The 17,947-nt window shown below is 39.1% G+C and overlaps 1 protein-coding gene across 1 annotated transcript in view; it reads left to right on the plus strand.

The window, feature by feature from the left end:
- Positions 1 to 15,530, plus strand: part of LOC135712173 (bromodomain-containing protein 4A-like) — a 42,574-nt gene extending 27,044 nt beyond the window's left edge. The window contains exons 3-4 of the mRNA XM_065235138.1: positions 12,787 to 15,222; positions 15,282 to 15,530. Coding sequence (XP_065091210.1) covers positions 12,787 to 15,222; positions 15,282 to 15,530 — 2,685 coding nt within the window. The remainder of the gene's footprint in view (positions 1 to 12,786; positions 15,223 to 15,281) is intronic.
- The last annotated feature ends 2,417 nt before the right edge of the window (positions 15,531 to 17,947 follow it).

Consider the following 17,947-nt stretch of genomic DNA (forward strand, 5'->3'; position numbering starts at 1 on the left):
TGCTGTAAACTAGAAAACGTTAAAAGTCAAAGTGGTTTATGCTTGTCATACTTCCAGCACGGAATATCTTGTGGTCTAGACAGATACAAAATTTGGAATTTTCGCTTCACATTGCTCATTTTTTTTTCAAATCGGGTCCTGATTAGATGTAGCCATTGGATTCCAAAATAACACCAGACATCTATTGTTGGCCTTTAAATATCTGTATAAAGAGAGAGAAGGATCAGTAATTTTTCTTATTTGCTAAACCTTGGCGTGATAACCATAATTCGTATCATTTGAAGCGTTTAGCTAAGTTTTTTAATTTAAAGCAAACGATAAATGAGTATACGCCCATTTCCAGGCACAGTAGAACTTTAATTGACCACGTTTATTCCAATTTTGATTCCATTTGTTCAGTTACGGATACTGATTTGAAAATAATCGATCATGAGACCTTATTGATTAATGTCTTAGATCATGTTAACGATAACGATAATTTTGTAAAATTGAAGTGCTGGAGGAAATATTTGAAGCAAGCTGTTTCAAACCTTGTTGAGAGAAGCCTGGATTTTCCATTCGCGGCCGGTAACTTAGATGAATCTACAGCTGTTATTAATAACGCTTTGAAAACGTGTACTAATCAGCTAGCTGAGCAAAAGTTTGTTTCTTTGAAGAACTCGAACAGCTGGTACAATTTGGACCTTTTGCGTCTTAAACGGAAAAGGGACAAATGGTACAAAAAGTTTTGTAGATCAATCATTGGACTAGGTACACAATCGCGCGTAATAAGTATTCACAATCGATAAAGAAAACTCATTGTGAATATGTTCAAAGGAAGATTGATCAGCATCAAAACAACAGCAAAGAGTTATGGAAAATTTTGAAATCTCTATTAAAACCTAGTAACTGCAAACCGCGGTCCATAACTTTTAATGGCACATTAGAACAGTCAGAACAAGTAATTTCAGCTAAGTTTAATGATTATTTTTTAGACAGTGTTTCATTGATTAATCAATCCATTGAATTGGTCGATGAACCTGACGAAATAAAACAGCCAGTTAATAGTAGTTGTAGATTTGAAGTGTTTCACCCAATTACATTAGATGAACTTAGAGTTATTTGTTTTTCATTAGGAAAATCGGCTGGAGTAGATAATGTTAATGCTAGAGTTATTCAAGATTGCTTTCATGTCATTGGCCACTTCTTGCTGGACCTTATTAATGAATCATTACAAACTGGACATGTGCCACAAATTTGGAAGGAATCCTTAGTGGTCCCCATTCAAAAAGTTGCTGGAACGATTAAAACCGAAGAGTTTCGTCCCATCAACATGTTGCACACATTAGAGAAAATTTTAGAACTTGTTGTTAAAGGCCAGCTGTTGGAGTATTTAAATAGTAGTAGTTTGTTGATACCAGAACAATCGGGATATCGGGAAGGTCATTCTTGTGAAACCACGTTGAATTTGGTATTAGCGAAGTGGAAAAATAACTTGGAGTGTAAAGATACGATTGTTGCTGTTTTTTTGGATCTTAAACGCGCTTTTGAAACAATTTCTAGGCCCTTATTGTTTAGATCAATCAAGCGCTTTGGAATTACGAGTACTGTATATAAATGGTTTGAAAGCTATTTGTCTGACAGAACTCAACGGACTGTTTTTAATGATTCTGTTTCCAGCTCCGTGGGGAATAACCTTGGAGTGCCCCAGGGAAGTGTATTAGGGCCCCTGTTATTTATTATGTATATTAATGACTTGCGACGTGTTTTACGATTTTGTGACATTAATCTTTTTGCAGATGATACTGTGTTATTCATTGCAGTTAAGGATTTAGATGATGCCGTTTTACACTTGAATGAAGACTTGCGTTCTCTAAGTAGATGGTTGAAATATAAGCAGTTAAAATTGAATACAAGTAAAACTAAATTTATGGTAATTTCACGGAATCGAGTAAATGAGAACGTCTCTGCTGTAATTGATGATGAGACTATTGATCGCGTTCGGGAGATTAAATATCTTGGCGTGATTATTGATGACACACTTAAGTTCAACTCTCACATTGACAATGTCATCAAGAAAATTACCAAGAAGTATGGAATTCTATGTCGACTGAAAAACGATTTAACTATTGCCAGTAAAATACAGCTATACAAATCAATCATCTCTCCTCATCTTGACTTTTGCCCTTTCATTTTATTTCTGGACAATACAACACAAATATCGAGATTACAGCACTTGCAGAGTAAAATATTGCGTTTGATTTTGAGATGTAATAGATTCACTTCCTCAACTTGTATGCTAGACGCCTTGCAATGGTTGTCGGTGAAGCAAAGAATTGTATATTTGACTATGGTGTTCATTTTTAAAGTAGTTAACGGTTTGCTGCCTCGAAATTTGTGTGATCGAATTGAAAGAGGAAGAGACTTTCATAGATATAATACTAGAAACGCGGTTGAAATAAGAACACCACATTTCTTGACTTGTGCTTCACAAAATTCATTATATTATAAAGGAATACATGTTTTTAATTCGATGCCTAGACATATCAAACGTTCAGCAACACTTACATAATTTAAAAGACACTGCATTTCACACGTTAAAACTGTCTTTTGAACAGTTATCCAGTATTCCAGTATTACGGATATAGAGGACTGAATTTAACATTTGATAAAAAAAAAAATGCAATTTTGAAGCTTATTTGGAAGATACCTTGAGTTAGTAGTAAGTTTTCTGGCAAATGTTGGGGGTTCGTGAGCATTCCTGACATTGCTGAAAATTATGATAGCATCAGATTGCGGGGTTGCTAGTGTAATAGGATGCTTTGTTGATTGTTCATTAACTCTTGATTGCTTGTAATACTTATGAATATTTTAGGTGGACAAAAAGGCGAACTAAGAGGTGGACGCCTGAGCTTTCCAACATTTATATCGCTGTGAAGCAACTGTAAACTCTAGAGGGAATTTATATCTGTAACTGAAACCAGTTCGATTTTGTTTGCCAACCTGGTTAAAATGTCATATTTTATTATTTTAAAGATAAATCGTCTAGCTCAAACCTTTGTAGGGGTAAGAGGTGGGACCATCATCATCATCATCATCATCATATGCGTTTCAATGTGCAATGTGCAGACTTCCTCAGTGTCTTTAGTAGAAAACTTAAGGAAAATCGCAACTTACCTAATATATATATTAACCAAGGTACATTTTAACATAGGGGAAACGCTCTTATAGTTGCGGTACGTTAGAAGCGATAGGTTCCTATAGTTGTGCATGGAGACTCAATACACAACTATAGGAACCTAACGCTTCTAACGTACCGCAACTATAGGAGCGTTTACCCTACAATCTAGCTGTACTTAAATCTAATCTCCTGTAGACTGCTACTCATTGGTGTGTCCTAGGTAGTAACTTGAAAATCCATGTGTGTCCGTTTCCTTGATCCCTGTTGAGTAAAGTTGAATTCCGTTGTTTGTTGATCTCGAGGCTCTCTGCGACATCCTATTTCCATGGTGTAGATACGGTTCGTAAAATCGTGATGTCCTCCGTCGATAATTGGTGGTCCTCTGTAAAGATGTGCATCTTTCTCTTGCTTTTTGGCCTTATTAACCTCCGCAATATGTGCATTAAATTTAGTTGCTATCTAGTTATTGTGTAAATTGAAAATTGCTATCTTGGATTCCCGAATGGTGTCGAACAAATTTTGCATGCCTCTACACGTTGTCTCTGTCCCTGATGCATATTGACTTCGCGAAGAACTTTTTCGAAAAAAGCACACGGTGGCTCTGGTATTATAACATTATTATTTAAAAAAAATCAGTGTCACTGAAACACCTACTAAACGAAATCTTAGGTGCCCCTCTTTCGTTTGAGGTTAGTTTCAAAATGTTCTTCCGGCGGTCATTTTCCCATATATTTTGTGGTCGAGACAGTACATTTTTAGATGTGATTTACACTGAAAAATATGAAAAAAAAAAATTAAAATTGTTCCCACCTCCTAATAGAACATTTCCAAACAAGACTCATACGGAAGGAGTGTGACCATAAGCTTTCGTCTTGTGGGTGTTCAAGGGATACTTATTCTTTTTTAAATAAACTTTTCTTGCAGAGACACCGTGAGCAATATCCTAGATGGACAGGATTTTGAAATACAGCATACACAGGAAGTTCCCATGGACTCTAATTTCACGAAATGAATGAATCTTGATCTAATCTAAAGGTCAAACACGAAACAGTCCGGTTTCAGTCTTTCTTTTTACCATAGGCCATTGCTCGAACTTTTCTTCGTACATGGTTCATCATCTTTTGCAAGAGTCCTGTTCCTATTAGCTTGGCTGCCAAATTCCATTCCTGCTTTAAATCCTTCAGGTCAGTTGCAGTTCCACCCTTTTTTCAGAATGTGCTTCACAATTGACCAGTATTCCTCAATTGGCCTTAGTTCCGGACTTTTGTGCCGGATTCATGAGTAGTGGCAGCATGCCAAGTTCAACCAGAATAGGCAATCCACCTCATGCTGCTCCAGAAATAGGCAGTAGTCTCTTCCGTAGGCACTCCTCCGGGTAAATTTACTTTACATTCTTCCGGGGCACTCTTCCGGTCAACCGAGGTAAAACATTCCTGCCCAGGAATTTGATCAAAAACTGTCAGCAGTGGATAGACCGGGATTTTCGTTTCTTAACCTTTTCGAAACCTATAAAACTTTACCGATGACTGTAACCCGAGACAAGTTTTATACCAAATTGATAACACATTTTGATCTCATCGCATCCGGTTATCAAGGTTTGATAATCGAATATGTTATCATTGCCAACATGACGAGAAATATAATAAAAAATAAAAAATGCTCGTTGGATATCACAAAAGTTACTAATTTTGTTATCTTTGAAAACATCTTGATAAAAATCCTATGATTGATGGATATTAAATTATGTTATCAACCTGATGTTAAAGACTTACATACGTTGATAACTGAAATATGATTAGTGGTATAAATCATAATTTTGATTATACTATGCTGATAATATTTATTATTCACATGGATCCAACTCTAATTGAAAGGTTCCGCTATTTGTACCCTTTGGAGTGTTGAAACACCCTCCAAAGGCGCGCTTCTTTGTCAGTCAAAATTGGATTCCTTAGCAACAAAATTAAGAAATGAAATCGATAATGACCATGCATCAGAACCCTAGTCTTAACCACTTCAAACTAGAGAACAACGAATAGAAGATTAGGAATCACATAGATGAAGACTGATGCCGCGTATACACTTGCATGACAATCTATGAACATGAGCATTATCTGTATAATAAATTATGAGCAAATGCAAAAAAATATACAAGTGTGACCATGGATGTGTTCATAATTTATTTAGTGTATCCGAGGCATAACTAACCCATTTTTTCCTTGTTTCAAGATCATCCTCGGTCCAAGCAACCCGAGGACTTATCACTATTAACAAGGTATAAAAAGTAACAAGAACTAAGATGTGTTCATTTGATTGAATTAGTCAGGACTAGGAATCGGTGGTAGATCTTACATCCCGTAACGTACCACAAAAAGGTGATCTACCCACGTTACGGGGCAAAAAATCGCAGCTTGCTCTGTGACCCGCACAATCGGAACACCTGCGGCACACTTGCACAAAGTTTCTTATGCACCAGCTTTCTAAAAGATTCAAGCCTGTTTGCTAGGCTACTAACAATGACGTAGTTTTTAGAATCATTGGCGGAGAAAAGTCGCATTCCCAGAGGTAAAATCAACGAAATTTTGTTGATAAATAATGACATTAACAGTGGTCCAAGGTTGCTCCCTTGCGGTACACCAGATTAATTTATAATGATCTGTTGGTCAAATACGATCTGAATCGAAAGAAGCAGAAGATATTCCAATTCTATACAACTTCCTCAGTAGGAAGTTATGATCAACTCGATCGAAAGTAGCCTTCAAGTCCATGAAGAAAGTATCCACATGGTTCCCAGAATCGATTAAAATTAAATTGAGCAAGGCTTATAGCAACCGATCTTTTTGGATAGAATCCATGTTGATCAATCGAAATGTAATGTTTACATTGGACAAAACGAGCGTCGATCACTATGATTTCGTATACCTTCAAACATCTAATGTAATCTAATCTAACACCAACACAGCCAGTTTTTGAAAACATCATGGAAAATGATGTATATATGTATCCCAAGTTACAATTCAGTAACCATTTGGTATCTACTCTGATTTATGATGGGTTTATAACGGCAATGAACAATCCATTTGGCTTAAATACAGCATTTCAAAGTGAAAAGCATTGCTGCTTAGTAATTCAGCTTTTTGCTGTTTTAAAACCTTTTATAGTCTGGCAAGAAAGTCGAAAACTGTCTTGTTTAAAACATAAATTTAAAACAGTTCTTAATCCCTCCATAAAACTGTTCGTGTATAAAAGCAACCATAAAACCATTAGGTTTTGCATTAGAGCAAAAAGCATTTATTGTTGCTTTTTGGGCTTTTTAAAATGCATCATAAACTCCCCAATTACTCTGTTTACAAATTGAGCTTGAAGATGGTTCCTCATAGTTAATAAAAGCCAAATTTATGACAAGGAAATCTCGAAGGATAGACAAAGTAGGATGAAAAATTCAAGTCGATTTCAGCAAAATTTATTTCTTTAGAAAAACCAGCACACCATCAACGACTGGTGGAGAAGAGCAAAGTGAGCGGGCCCTCGAATTCATAAAACATTGTCGAAAGTTTTAAAAACATACCAGCCTTTTCCAAATCTTGCGAATAGATGAAAACCGAGAGCAAACCACTGAAACTGTTAGTTAGCGGAGATTAGCTGGTTTTTAATCCGTAGCAGCGTTTTTATGCGGCGAAAGAATCAACTCTTCGAAAATTTCATTCAAGCGTATCGCTACATCGTTGGATGGTGCACTTGTGTAACCATCCGGAAGAAGGGAATCTTTCTCGGGAACGATTGCGCTTCCAGTTGTTCGAAATGCGAAATGTTGTAAAACAGCATCGCAAACTATCTGAATAACTGCTCCCAATCTATCGGGAGAAAACCACCGGGAAGAACCCTGGATCCCACAGCGCAACTACCGAAAGATAAACAAACTCCATAAATGCTGCCATAAATCTGAACGGATTAGGATCAAGCAAAATGGCTTTAGATAAATACTATTCAGCCTGCAAGTTTTCTTCATAAAAGCCACTAACCTTGTGAATTGTTAAGGATTTTTTGAAAGCTTTTTCACAAATGACCCATGAAAATCAACTTTTATGCCACCGCCATGTTACAATTAGTTTGCTTGCTTTTTACAATCTTCGCTTTTCAATTTACATTTCCTTGGATAAAGCTATATTTTGGTAAATTTAGCAATGAGAAAACATTTATATGCGAAAATCATAAAAAAAATCTCGGCCAAGCTCGATCTGAAGATAAACATTTTTTTTTCAATGTAAAATAATTAGTCATATCAAAGTTTTACGAGGGCGGACTTATTTTTCAATGTTTTCACGTACATTTCACATAACATTTAATAAGGCACATAAAACAAGTCTGCTTAAAGTGCACTTTTGTAATAAATTTGGATATTCAACAAGATTTTTGTACCATTAGTTTCTATTTTAATTATTTTGAAAAGATTGGATTCATAAATCCTTTTCGATCTCGATTGATGCTTTTCTAGTGGATTTAGCAAGCGGCTAGGGAAAATGGCTCGGAAAGGGTTTTTATTGTTGCTAAATAGCTTTTATTGTAGCTTTAAAATGGTTCTTAATGCGTTCGTCATACAACCTTTTGCAGTAAATCAATCTTGAAGAGCTTCGAGAATACACCCTTCAGCACCTTCTCCAGGGTGGGCCAACTAGACGTATTCTAGTCTTAATGAGGTTTTGGTGGATGCATTAATGACAAAATAGCCTTGACCAAGGATTTATAAATGTTGTTTTATAGTTGCTTTGTAGTATTTCATAAAACTTAAAATGTTACTTGGGATATATACCTACATTATTTTTCTTGTCTATTTGATATATGTTTCACATCGAAGATGCGTCGCACATATCAAAACGGCCAGGCCTACTGTGCAGCATTTAGGGGGCAAGATGATTCAGAAAACATCGGGCTTGGTTAAATCGAAGATTTAAACTAAATCAAAGATTTAAACACGATGCTTCAGAGTCCAATAAATGGAAGAAAATTGGGCATCTCATACCGTACGTTCCGATTTTGGTATTTATATGATTGGTTGGTCGTTGGAAGTATCAAAGCTAGAAAGGTTAAGTGATGCTCTATTTTCTTCTGACGGTTGGGGCATGAGCACTAACTCTTGTCCTAGCCTTTTATGACTTATGGCTATAGCGCCATTACTCGCTTGCTGAAAGAGAAGAGGGAAAGGAAAAGGAGAAGGACAAAAAGAAAATAATTATGGGAAACATAGGTTCCAATAACACAGGAGAGCATATTTGCAGCATCACTGAAGGAATTCCGTCAGGTCCAGCAGATAGTAAATATTTCAGTTTCCTTGTTGCCCTACCCGAGCAAAGTTAGAGATCAAATTGAAATCAGAATTTGCTGTTATGATGTAACTTATTTTGAATACACCATTTGATCTCATTTTGGTTGACTTAACGGTTAACACAGCAAAAATGAGAGCAACATTTTACACTATTGAATCAAACGGTGATTACTGATTTTGCATTCATAATGTTTAACTGAATACGGCCCTGGCGCAAATGGTTAGCATCCAAGCTTCTCACGCTGAAACACTTAAGCTCAAATCTCACCTCGGGCTAGTCACGAATGACCTAAAATGTGTTAAACAAAACAAATAAACAATAATCGTTAGTTCAACGACCGATGAACTTAAATCAAATTTTAAACAAGAAATTAACACAAGAACTTCAAGTTAAGTTGCTTTGATTTAAAAAATCTTGACTGCATAATGAAAGCACAATATGATATCAGACTTCTGTCGTGACAATTGAAATCAAAATGAGTTTTCATTATGATAGGAACTTCAAACTTTAATATCGATTTGCTTTCATTTTGTTAACCGACTTTGCTCGGGTAGCAACATCATTTGCTTGATGTAGACATAGTCAAAGGCCATGACATCCTATGGAGTATCCCGAATTACCTGTTCAACTTGAGCAGGGTGCGCTGCGAAATTTTTGGAGGCTATTTTAAATTGCAAAGTAAGGAGTTCACACTTTGTCAGCAACTGAGTCAGCAGAGAGTTTTTCGAGGTACATCTACGAAAGAAGTCCATTCATCCATAAGAAATGGTTATGGTTTCTGTATGCTCTGCTTGCTCGATTGAACTGTAACTTAAGGTGCAACTAACAAATATTGCAGTATTTTCGAAGATCCTCAGAACGGTGGTGTTTAAGCATTCGAAACTGACTGGTTGACCAGGCCGTGCAAGAGGTGCATGTTCAGTGATAATATTGCTAACCGCATCCATGAAAAATCAACACCATCATCCACGTTCTGGAACGAATTAAGGTAACTCCGGTTGGCTTAATTCCAAGAAGAAAAAGTTCCCAATAAACAAAGCTTTAAAGAATCGCCATAAAAATACTTCAAGTTTGTCAATGCACACTCTGATTTTTCAGTATTCAGCTCATTTTCAAACTGGTGGTATAACTTCAACAGCTGCGGTGTATCTCTACGGTAGCCGCCGGACGGACATTTTTCCTAACATTCGCAAAATTTCAGCGGCTGGCAATAATAATCATTTTTTGCTTCCAAAATCTCCACTACACATTGATTGGCATGGAAAGCTCTTAATTAATAGCTGAGGAAGTGCATCTAGGACAGAAAACCGCTCATACCCGAGCAGGACCGATAGCTAATCGATAATAAATGACTATCTTAATGTGGTATGATACCAGATTTTGGTATGCTTGTGGTATAAAACCGTGTTTTGATATTATTAGGTTATCAATATATTTGGTAAAATATCAAATGAATACCAAAATAAGAAAATGTGGTCTTTCAGTTTTTAGACAATATCACCTAAAAGAGTTATTGAATTGGTATTAGAAGACCTTCAAAATATCAAAATATGGTATTCTGGCGTCTGTTATCCGTTATTAGTTTGTTAATCGTAGAATATTTTTGAGGTATTATTTTTGGTATTTTACTGTTTATGTCAGCCTCACTAATAACATATTCAGGTCACTGAATTGATATTAAACGTGATGATGATGATGATGATGATGATTGTCCCACCTCTTACCCCTACAAAAGTTTGAGCTGGACGATTTGTCTTTAAGATATTAAATGTAAACATTTTAACCGGGTTAGCATTAAAATCGAACTGGTTTCAGTTGCAGATATAAATTCCCTCTAGAGTTTACAGTTGCTTTACAGCGATATAAATGTGGAAAAACTCAGGCGTCCACCTCTTAGCTCGCCTTTTTATCCACCTAAAATATTCATAAGTATTACAAGCGATCAAGAGTTAATGAACAATCAACAAAGCATCCTATTACTCTAGTAACCCCGCAATCTGATGCTATCATAATTTTCAGCAATGTCATGAATGCGCGTTTAAGATCCAAAAAAACAGCAACAATCTTTTCTTTACGCTCCAAGTTGTCTTTCCACTTTGCTAACACCAAATTCAACGCAGTTTAACAAGAATGACCTTCCCGATATCCCGATTGTTCTGGTATCAACAAAGAGTTGCTATTCAAATACTCCAACAGCTGGCCTTTAACAACAAGTTCTAAGATTTTCTCTAGTGTGTGCAACATGTTGATGGGACAAAACTCTTCGGCTTTAATCGTTCCAGCAACTTTTTGTATAGGAACCACTAAGGATTCAGAAGAAGGTCCTTCTCTAGCAGCACGTTTGTTGCACATTGGTTGTAGAATCTTCTGCACGACTTATTGCAGTGATAAACAGGTTGCTGCAACTTTTCTTGACGAAAGTGTGCTGTTCGGGTTGCAATATGAGTCAGTTAATACAAAAACTCAAGAATTGCTTACGCACCACTTTAACTCTCAACGGTTCACATATTGTTAATTATTGTAAAGTATCTTCCATTGCAGGTATTTCCTGAACGTGTCAAAGTGTCAATTCAATAATTTTGTATTCTTTCACTGGTACTTCGAGCAATTTTCGTTAAGAACGTAGAGTAAGGTGGGGGTAATACGCACCTTGGGGTAATATGACCGACAGCGTTTTTTTTCTTGTAGTATTCAAAGACTAATTAATATAAACAGTTTTCCAGATGATAGTTCAGCAGCTCTTCTAGCAATTCCATTAAATTACCCATGGCGCGTACTACACAACCTTACCCCACGTCGCAGAATACTTAAATCGATCTCGCTTTGGGAATACAAGAGTATGGCTTTGAAGATTTATGATATTAACTGTGTGAAGTTCAGAACTCGCCAGGGGTGACGAGCCAAGAGGGTGAATTCATTTATTTTCTATTTGGGTGACATACGTTACGTATGTCCTGCAGTGAACGGGAGCGGAGTTTAGAAAACAGAGGCATGCATAAGACGAATATCATGACAGCTCGAAAACTGGTTGCAACATTAAAATATAATATCATGGTGTGTTATACTTATATGTATTTTTAACCGGTTTGTTATATGAAATGTATTTTACGTATCGAATTTTCATTCCGGCTATTGTAATTAAACTTTATTGAGCAGGTACCTGCAAATTGGTTGGATATGTTTTGAATCTTATTTTGAATGGGATAGGATCTGAATACAACTGAATTTAATGATGGATATCGAATGTTCCCTAATTTCAAAATATTGAATTGCATGTTTATTTAACCCTTAATTTTTGTTTTGTTTAAATGTTATTCTATTAAATACACTGTGTGCTTGTGTTGATGAGGTAGTAGATCCCGAAACAAAAATCCCACACTGAAAAATGAAATCACGATGAAACAAATAAAAATTTAAAAAAATCCAAGCGGCGCTGGTGGTGTAGTGGTAAGCGTGATTACCCCTCACCCCAGCAGGCCTGGGTTCAATACCAGTCGGTGCCGCCGGGATGTTCTGAGGCATAACATCTCTGATCACGCCTTCTTTCGGATAGGAAGTAAAGCCGTTGGTCCCCGGTTCATGAGTTGATGGGTCGATAGGTAGGGTCCAGGTGTGGGAGCTGCCTTCCTGGCACGTCGGTAGCATTGGTGCTCAGCACGGAAAACAAGATCAACGGAAAAAAACAAACCAAAGGAAAAAAAAAAAATTCTTACGGCAACCAAAATAAATACGTAAATTTTGCTGGATTTTCACACATTATCGCTTAGTTAAATGTATCCGAATTCTTGGTGTTTAAGCTTCAGCTTGATTCACTTTCTACGACACTTCTTTGACTGCAATCACAGGTCGGCACTATTTTTTTATTTTCAAATCCTTTAAAATTGTAACGAAACCATATTGGTGTAAGGTCTTTGCCTAAACATTACCATGATAAAACCGTAAAAAATGTGGTCAATGAGAGAAATGTACAATGTTGCCTAAAATAATACACCAGGAATCAACAATGCATTTATTTTTATGAATGAAAGCACGCACCCAATCTAAGGGTCTAAAAGACCGACATTAGGGAAATTCTCCATTCATAAACCGATAAATATATCAAAATAAGATGCTCTCTATCTAGGCTAGACCAAGAGGATTCAGTAGTGATTAAATATAATTTGCAAAATTCCAGAGGCACATGTAACTTTGCATGTGCGAAATAGTCCAATGCGCTGCTGAGATTCACGATTTCGGTCACAATCTTTAAGCAAAATACCATCACCACCACAAACTAATCCACCCTCTCGACACCAATTTCAGGGCATGCAAGCCTACCTGAGCAAACGGAACCGCCAGCTGGCGGACTACACATTGGCAACGGCCGGATCCCGCTATCACTATCACACCGCAGCCAGCGAACGCTACCAAAGCTACGAGGAAACCCAGAACGATCGCATCCGGTTGGAGAATCTCCAGAAGATTGCCAACGTGCGGACGAAACGACTGGATTCGATTGCCAAGCCCCGGCAGGCCAAAAAGCTGGACATCATCCCGCGGGAGGTGTTCCGCTTTACTTTGGCCGATGCGATGATTCACCCGCAGAGTCCGGAACGACTGTCCGGCGATTCGAAGAGAGTAAAACGAGATGAGGGTCGCAGTGGAAAACGAGTTGAACCGGTTCCGAGGGAGATTCTGTGGTTTAAACTGCAGGACGCGATCACACAGAATCCAATTACATCGACTGTGGAGGATGGTAATGTGCATCACAGGAGGAAGCGTTCGGCGGATCCGGGAGTCAACAAAGATGGACGGGAGATGGTTCAGTTTGAATTGCAGGATGCCAAGACTCCGGATCGGGATGCGAAGCTGTACAACAAGCAACTGAAGGAAGAGAATCCCAATCTGAGGATGCCTTTCACGACTTCGGATACTTTTAAGAGGGGTTCGGTGTTTGACGAGGTTGCCGAACGCCCGGATTCGAGAAAACGAGATACAAAGAAGGACAAGCGCGACAGTCCAATGGATGACAAAGATATGAGTACTGAGGAGAGTAGACGGGTGAAGATTACCAGGGGCAACAAGAAGAAGATGGCTAATTACGAGGATTTGCCTTTGGGTGTTCAAAAAGCGATCGACATTGCGATTAAGGAGAATGAGCGAATGAATACAAAGTCAGGAGAAGAACCTACAAGGCCACCGAAGTACCACTTTGGAGATAAGAAACCAAAGACAAAGAAACCATTTAGCTCGACAACCAGTCCAAAGATGACATTCCAAAGTCCGAAGGATACCAAATTCTCACCGAGTCCGCAGGTAGAAACTGGTTTTGTACCGAGTAAGCCGAGTAAGCCAACTAAGAGCGATTCCAGTGAAAATTTGAAACCGGAAAAGGCAACCCCTGCAACGTGGTGGGATGTGTCGAATTTGAATCGCCCGAAAAGGCTTCATCAGAAGGCTTCGTATCCACCGCTGGTCATCCATCCCCAGTACGTCAATACCTACAAACCAACAATGGAGACATACAAAATGAAGGAACTTTCGCCAGGATACGAGCAATCTCAGGAAAATGCGTATGAGTACGAAGGCCCAAAAGAAGTTGTCATTCAGGAGAAACCGAAGGTCCAGTACGTAATCAAAGAAATTCCCGTCCCGGTGCGACCTAAAGAACCCCGCACCAAGATCATTGTTCATCCGGCAATCTCAATCTCTTACGACAAGGAATCTTCAGCGCCAGCTTCCTCTCAGGAAAGCAACCATCCCGACTACAACAATCCCTACGGACCCGTTGAACTTCGATATGAACAACCGAAAGAAGCTAAACCATTCCAAGGTCTGAAGATCATTGTCCCAGACTCCAAGGAACAGTCGCAACCCTCCTACTACACCGGTAATCACGTCGAACAGCATCAATCTTCGGAATCATCGCAATCGGACGAAAGTTACGAGAAAACCGGAAGTAGCATTGCTGCTCTTTCCGCACTCATCGGCAAACGACCCACGGTTCAACTGAAAGGCCTCAACGAATTGCTGCACATGCCAGTACCGATTGGCAACGCGCAGCCGCTGCAAACGATGAAAACTAGAGTTCGACCACAGGACAGCACTGCTCCGATTATGTTCCCTGCGGAATCTTCCACTCCGCATCCGACCTTCCCCAGAAAGACGACTGGCTACCGAAGTGTCAAGATCGAAAATGGACCAAAGATTGTGTACGAAGATAGTCCAAACCCCAGTACCTTGTACCACACGGTATTGATGAACCCTCAGCTGAAGGTTCCAATGACCAAGGATTACACGCCGATCAAGGAGGTCGTTGCGGATATTTCCGATTCGGATCTGGTTGGACCAACGGTCGCGTCTCCGACCCATGCAACGTATATCATCGGCTCAACCCCGGTATCTCCCACAATCGAATCCAATAGCTACGGAAGTGAAGCCAACAGTCACGAATCGGCTAGTTACCAGCAGATTCAAGCAATTCACACCACTCCGGAGACGATCGTGGAACCGATCAACGTGCAGTACCAAACCAGAGACCCAGGTCATAAGCAACAATCGCACTACCACCACCAACAGCACTATGAAGAATCTAAGGATGATCACGAGCATCACCATCATCATTTCGAACATGACGATCATGAGCATCACCATCATTATTTAGATCATGACGATCACCTTCACGATCACTACGGTCACCAAGATCATCACGACCACCAGGATCACCACCAGCACGAAGACGACAGTGAGGATAATGACGTAAGTAGCGTTTGATTTATCCCTGTTGTGAACCCATTCCATAATGTTCTCATTTTTAGGACTCGGAAGGCTACGCCTTCGGCTATCGAGTACGTGACTTCCACACTGGCAACGACTTCGGACACATCCAAAATCGGGACAACGGGGTGACCCGAGGTGAGTATCACATTCTGCTGCCGGATGGTCGAGTGCAAAACGTGCGCTACACGGCCGACGAAAAGGGCTTCCACGCGGAAGTCAGCTACGAAAGTGTCCCTACGCCTCACGAATCATCGCCGTCGTCATCGGCGTCGGGCCACACGAAATGAACCAACGAACGTCGAAAGAAGACGGTGTAAATATAATCGAGCTTATGCGGCGTGAGAAGTCACGATCGAGAAACGGGAGGCATTATCAACTGCCCACAGAAAGCTTGAGTACAGGAACCGTGAGCGAGAGAGCTTTTGCTAGTCACCGCCAGAGGACTGATCTAGAGAAAAGCGCTCGATGATCGTTAGCATCACTTACTAGAAGCTTTGCAGAGGAAAAAGCGTTTCTCCCTGTTTTTATTCAAATCGATCAAGACCGAATTCACGTCGCTTGCCGCTCATTGTCGTCAGACTGTCATCGGACTGTCCCATTCGTTTCATGTTGTTAAGTATTGTTGATTTTCATATCGTTACCCATCACTCTACAGGTTCTCAAACGTACTGTTAGACCTAAACTGTTATTTAATTGTATTATTTAATTACTTTAAGCATTTTTCTTTCCTATCCCACTTCTGTGCTGATACAACTTTGTTGATGTGATTAAGGGACTTGTGCAATCTATTCCTAATTTTATTTTTCATTTACAAAAATCCACCAAACGAAAACGAATACTCAATTCATCATTTCGAATCATTATTCAGTAGAATGTAAGGATAGGCGAAGTGATGAATCAAAGAAGAAATTAAAAAAGTATTATGATAAATTTACACTGTACAATAAAAGCTAATGTGCACCGCATAGCGTTAGAAGGTTACCGTGTATAGTAAGTGCGAATAAGCCAAAAAAGGAAATTGTACCTTGTTTCTTGGAGGAAAGATACGAAAATGTTGTAATAAAATTGTTGTTGTTATTACTGTTAATCGCTAACGAGATTTTTATTGAATTGTCAGACCTTGGGTAACTATTTTGCTATCACTTCTTGTGCTGAGAGTTATGATCCGGAATAACATACTCCTATGCTGCCGTTATAAGGATAACTGTCTCATGGTCTATGCAACCCGTATGTTCCGGTTAATGCATCCTGTGGAGCACTGCCCTGAACAGGGTTGTTAATGATTTTGACGTAGGACTACGTCTGTGATTTCTATATGGGGGTACACTTTGTGAAAACCGAAAATGGAACATGAAACAAAATTGTGAAAGATTTTGAACGTTAATAACTCATCTGTCCCTGGTCCAATTTCAATAATTTTATCACCAATCGATCAGAAATATGGCTACGCATCGATAACAATGCTCCCGAATGTTGATTTTCAACAAGAAACTATTGAAAAAGTGTAAAAGTCTAGCATTGTCCAAAAGCGTCGAATTAACTAACAAATCCACCAATTACGTACATGCATATGCTGCTTCCCCAACACAGTCATCAGAGAATCATTCCTAGACGGAACATGTCAATGTAGCATTACGACGAGTTTCGGTAGTTCAGTGGCTACCGTTTCTGCTTACTGAGCAGAAGGTAGGGAGTTCAATCCCAGGCCTATCCCCTGCCATATTCTATCCCCACTAGATTTAAATAAAAAAAATCTGCTTTAACCGATCGCATCACTTACCACAGTGAATTCTGATCTAAAAATAACCTGCCTCACTAACACAACTATCCTTCCCGAGACAGCCGTGGGGATGTAGAGGTATTCTCGGTCTCTAGTAACTACCGGACGTCGAGCTAATCATCCTTCCCTCCCCAAAAGACTGTGAGGACGTGGCCGGCGCTGTGAATTGATCTATAAATTGAATTAATGTGCTTCTTGGTGCCAGCTGGCTCTTGGTATTTGTGGTGAACGCTCTTAATTTCTCCGTCAAAATCTTACAAAACCGGCCCTTTTCAGAGCTACTAAAAGATCCCACAAGAGAGTTGGGAAGGAAATTTCTGCTGCTTACAACTGATCGCATCACAGTGAATCCTGATCTAAAAATTGCAACCAGCAAGTGCCCTAGAACCAAAAGCGGTGCGATGCTATGACGATGACTCTAAGGGGCTTAGAAGCAGAAGGGTGAAAGCCAATTCTCTTTACCGATTTCCTCTTTTGTGATGACCATGGCTTCCTATTTCGCACTATTTCTGCTATGCTCTTCTATCATCCACAACAACAAAAGTATCAATGAATGTGTTTGCCGTCGATTTAGCGTTATCTGACCGTGCACTTCGTAGTTGCTCCTCCGTGAATCATCAGAACTAATCCACTTTCACAGAGAACTACATAGATGGAGAACTCCCTTATCGAACGCTCTTGAATTCTTTCCTTCCGGATAACTCCTTACTCACGTCAGCCTCATGGTAAAATGCTAAAACCTTCTGGACGTCGTCTTCTGAAAGAGGATGGCCTTTTTTGGGATTGGGTGAAAAGAGAATACATTTCTTCTCAACGCATTTCTTCATGTTTCGCACTAATCGCTCGGAGCACTTAAACTCGTCTGTGGATTATCAATCATGCTCTAGATCAATTGAACTTACTTTGTATTTTGCGCAAACTCGT

Source organism: Ochlerotatus camptorhynchus, unplaced genomic scaffold, assembly GCF_037179485.1.
Source record: "Ochlerotatus camptorhynchus isolate MF236.1 unplaced genomic scaffold, CSIRO-AGI_Acam_v1.1 ptg000461l, whole genome shotgun sequence".
Taxonomy (NCBI): domain Eukaryota; kingdom Metazoa; phylum Arthropoda; class Insecta; order Diptera; family Culicidae; genus Ochlerotatus; species Ochlerotatus camptorhynchus.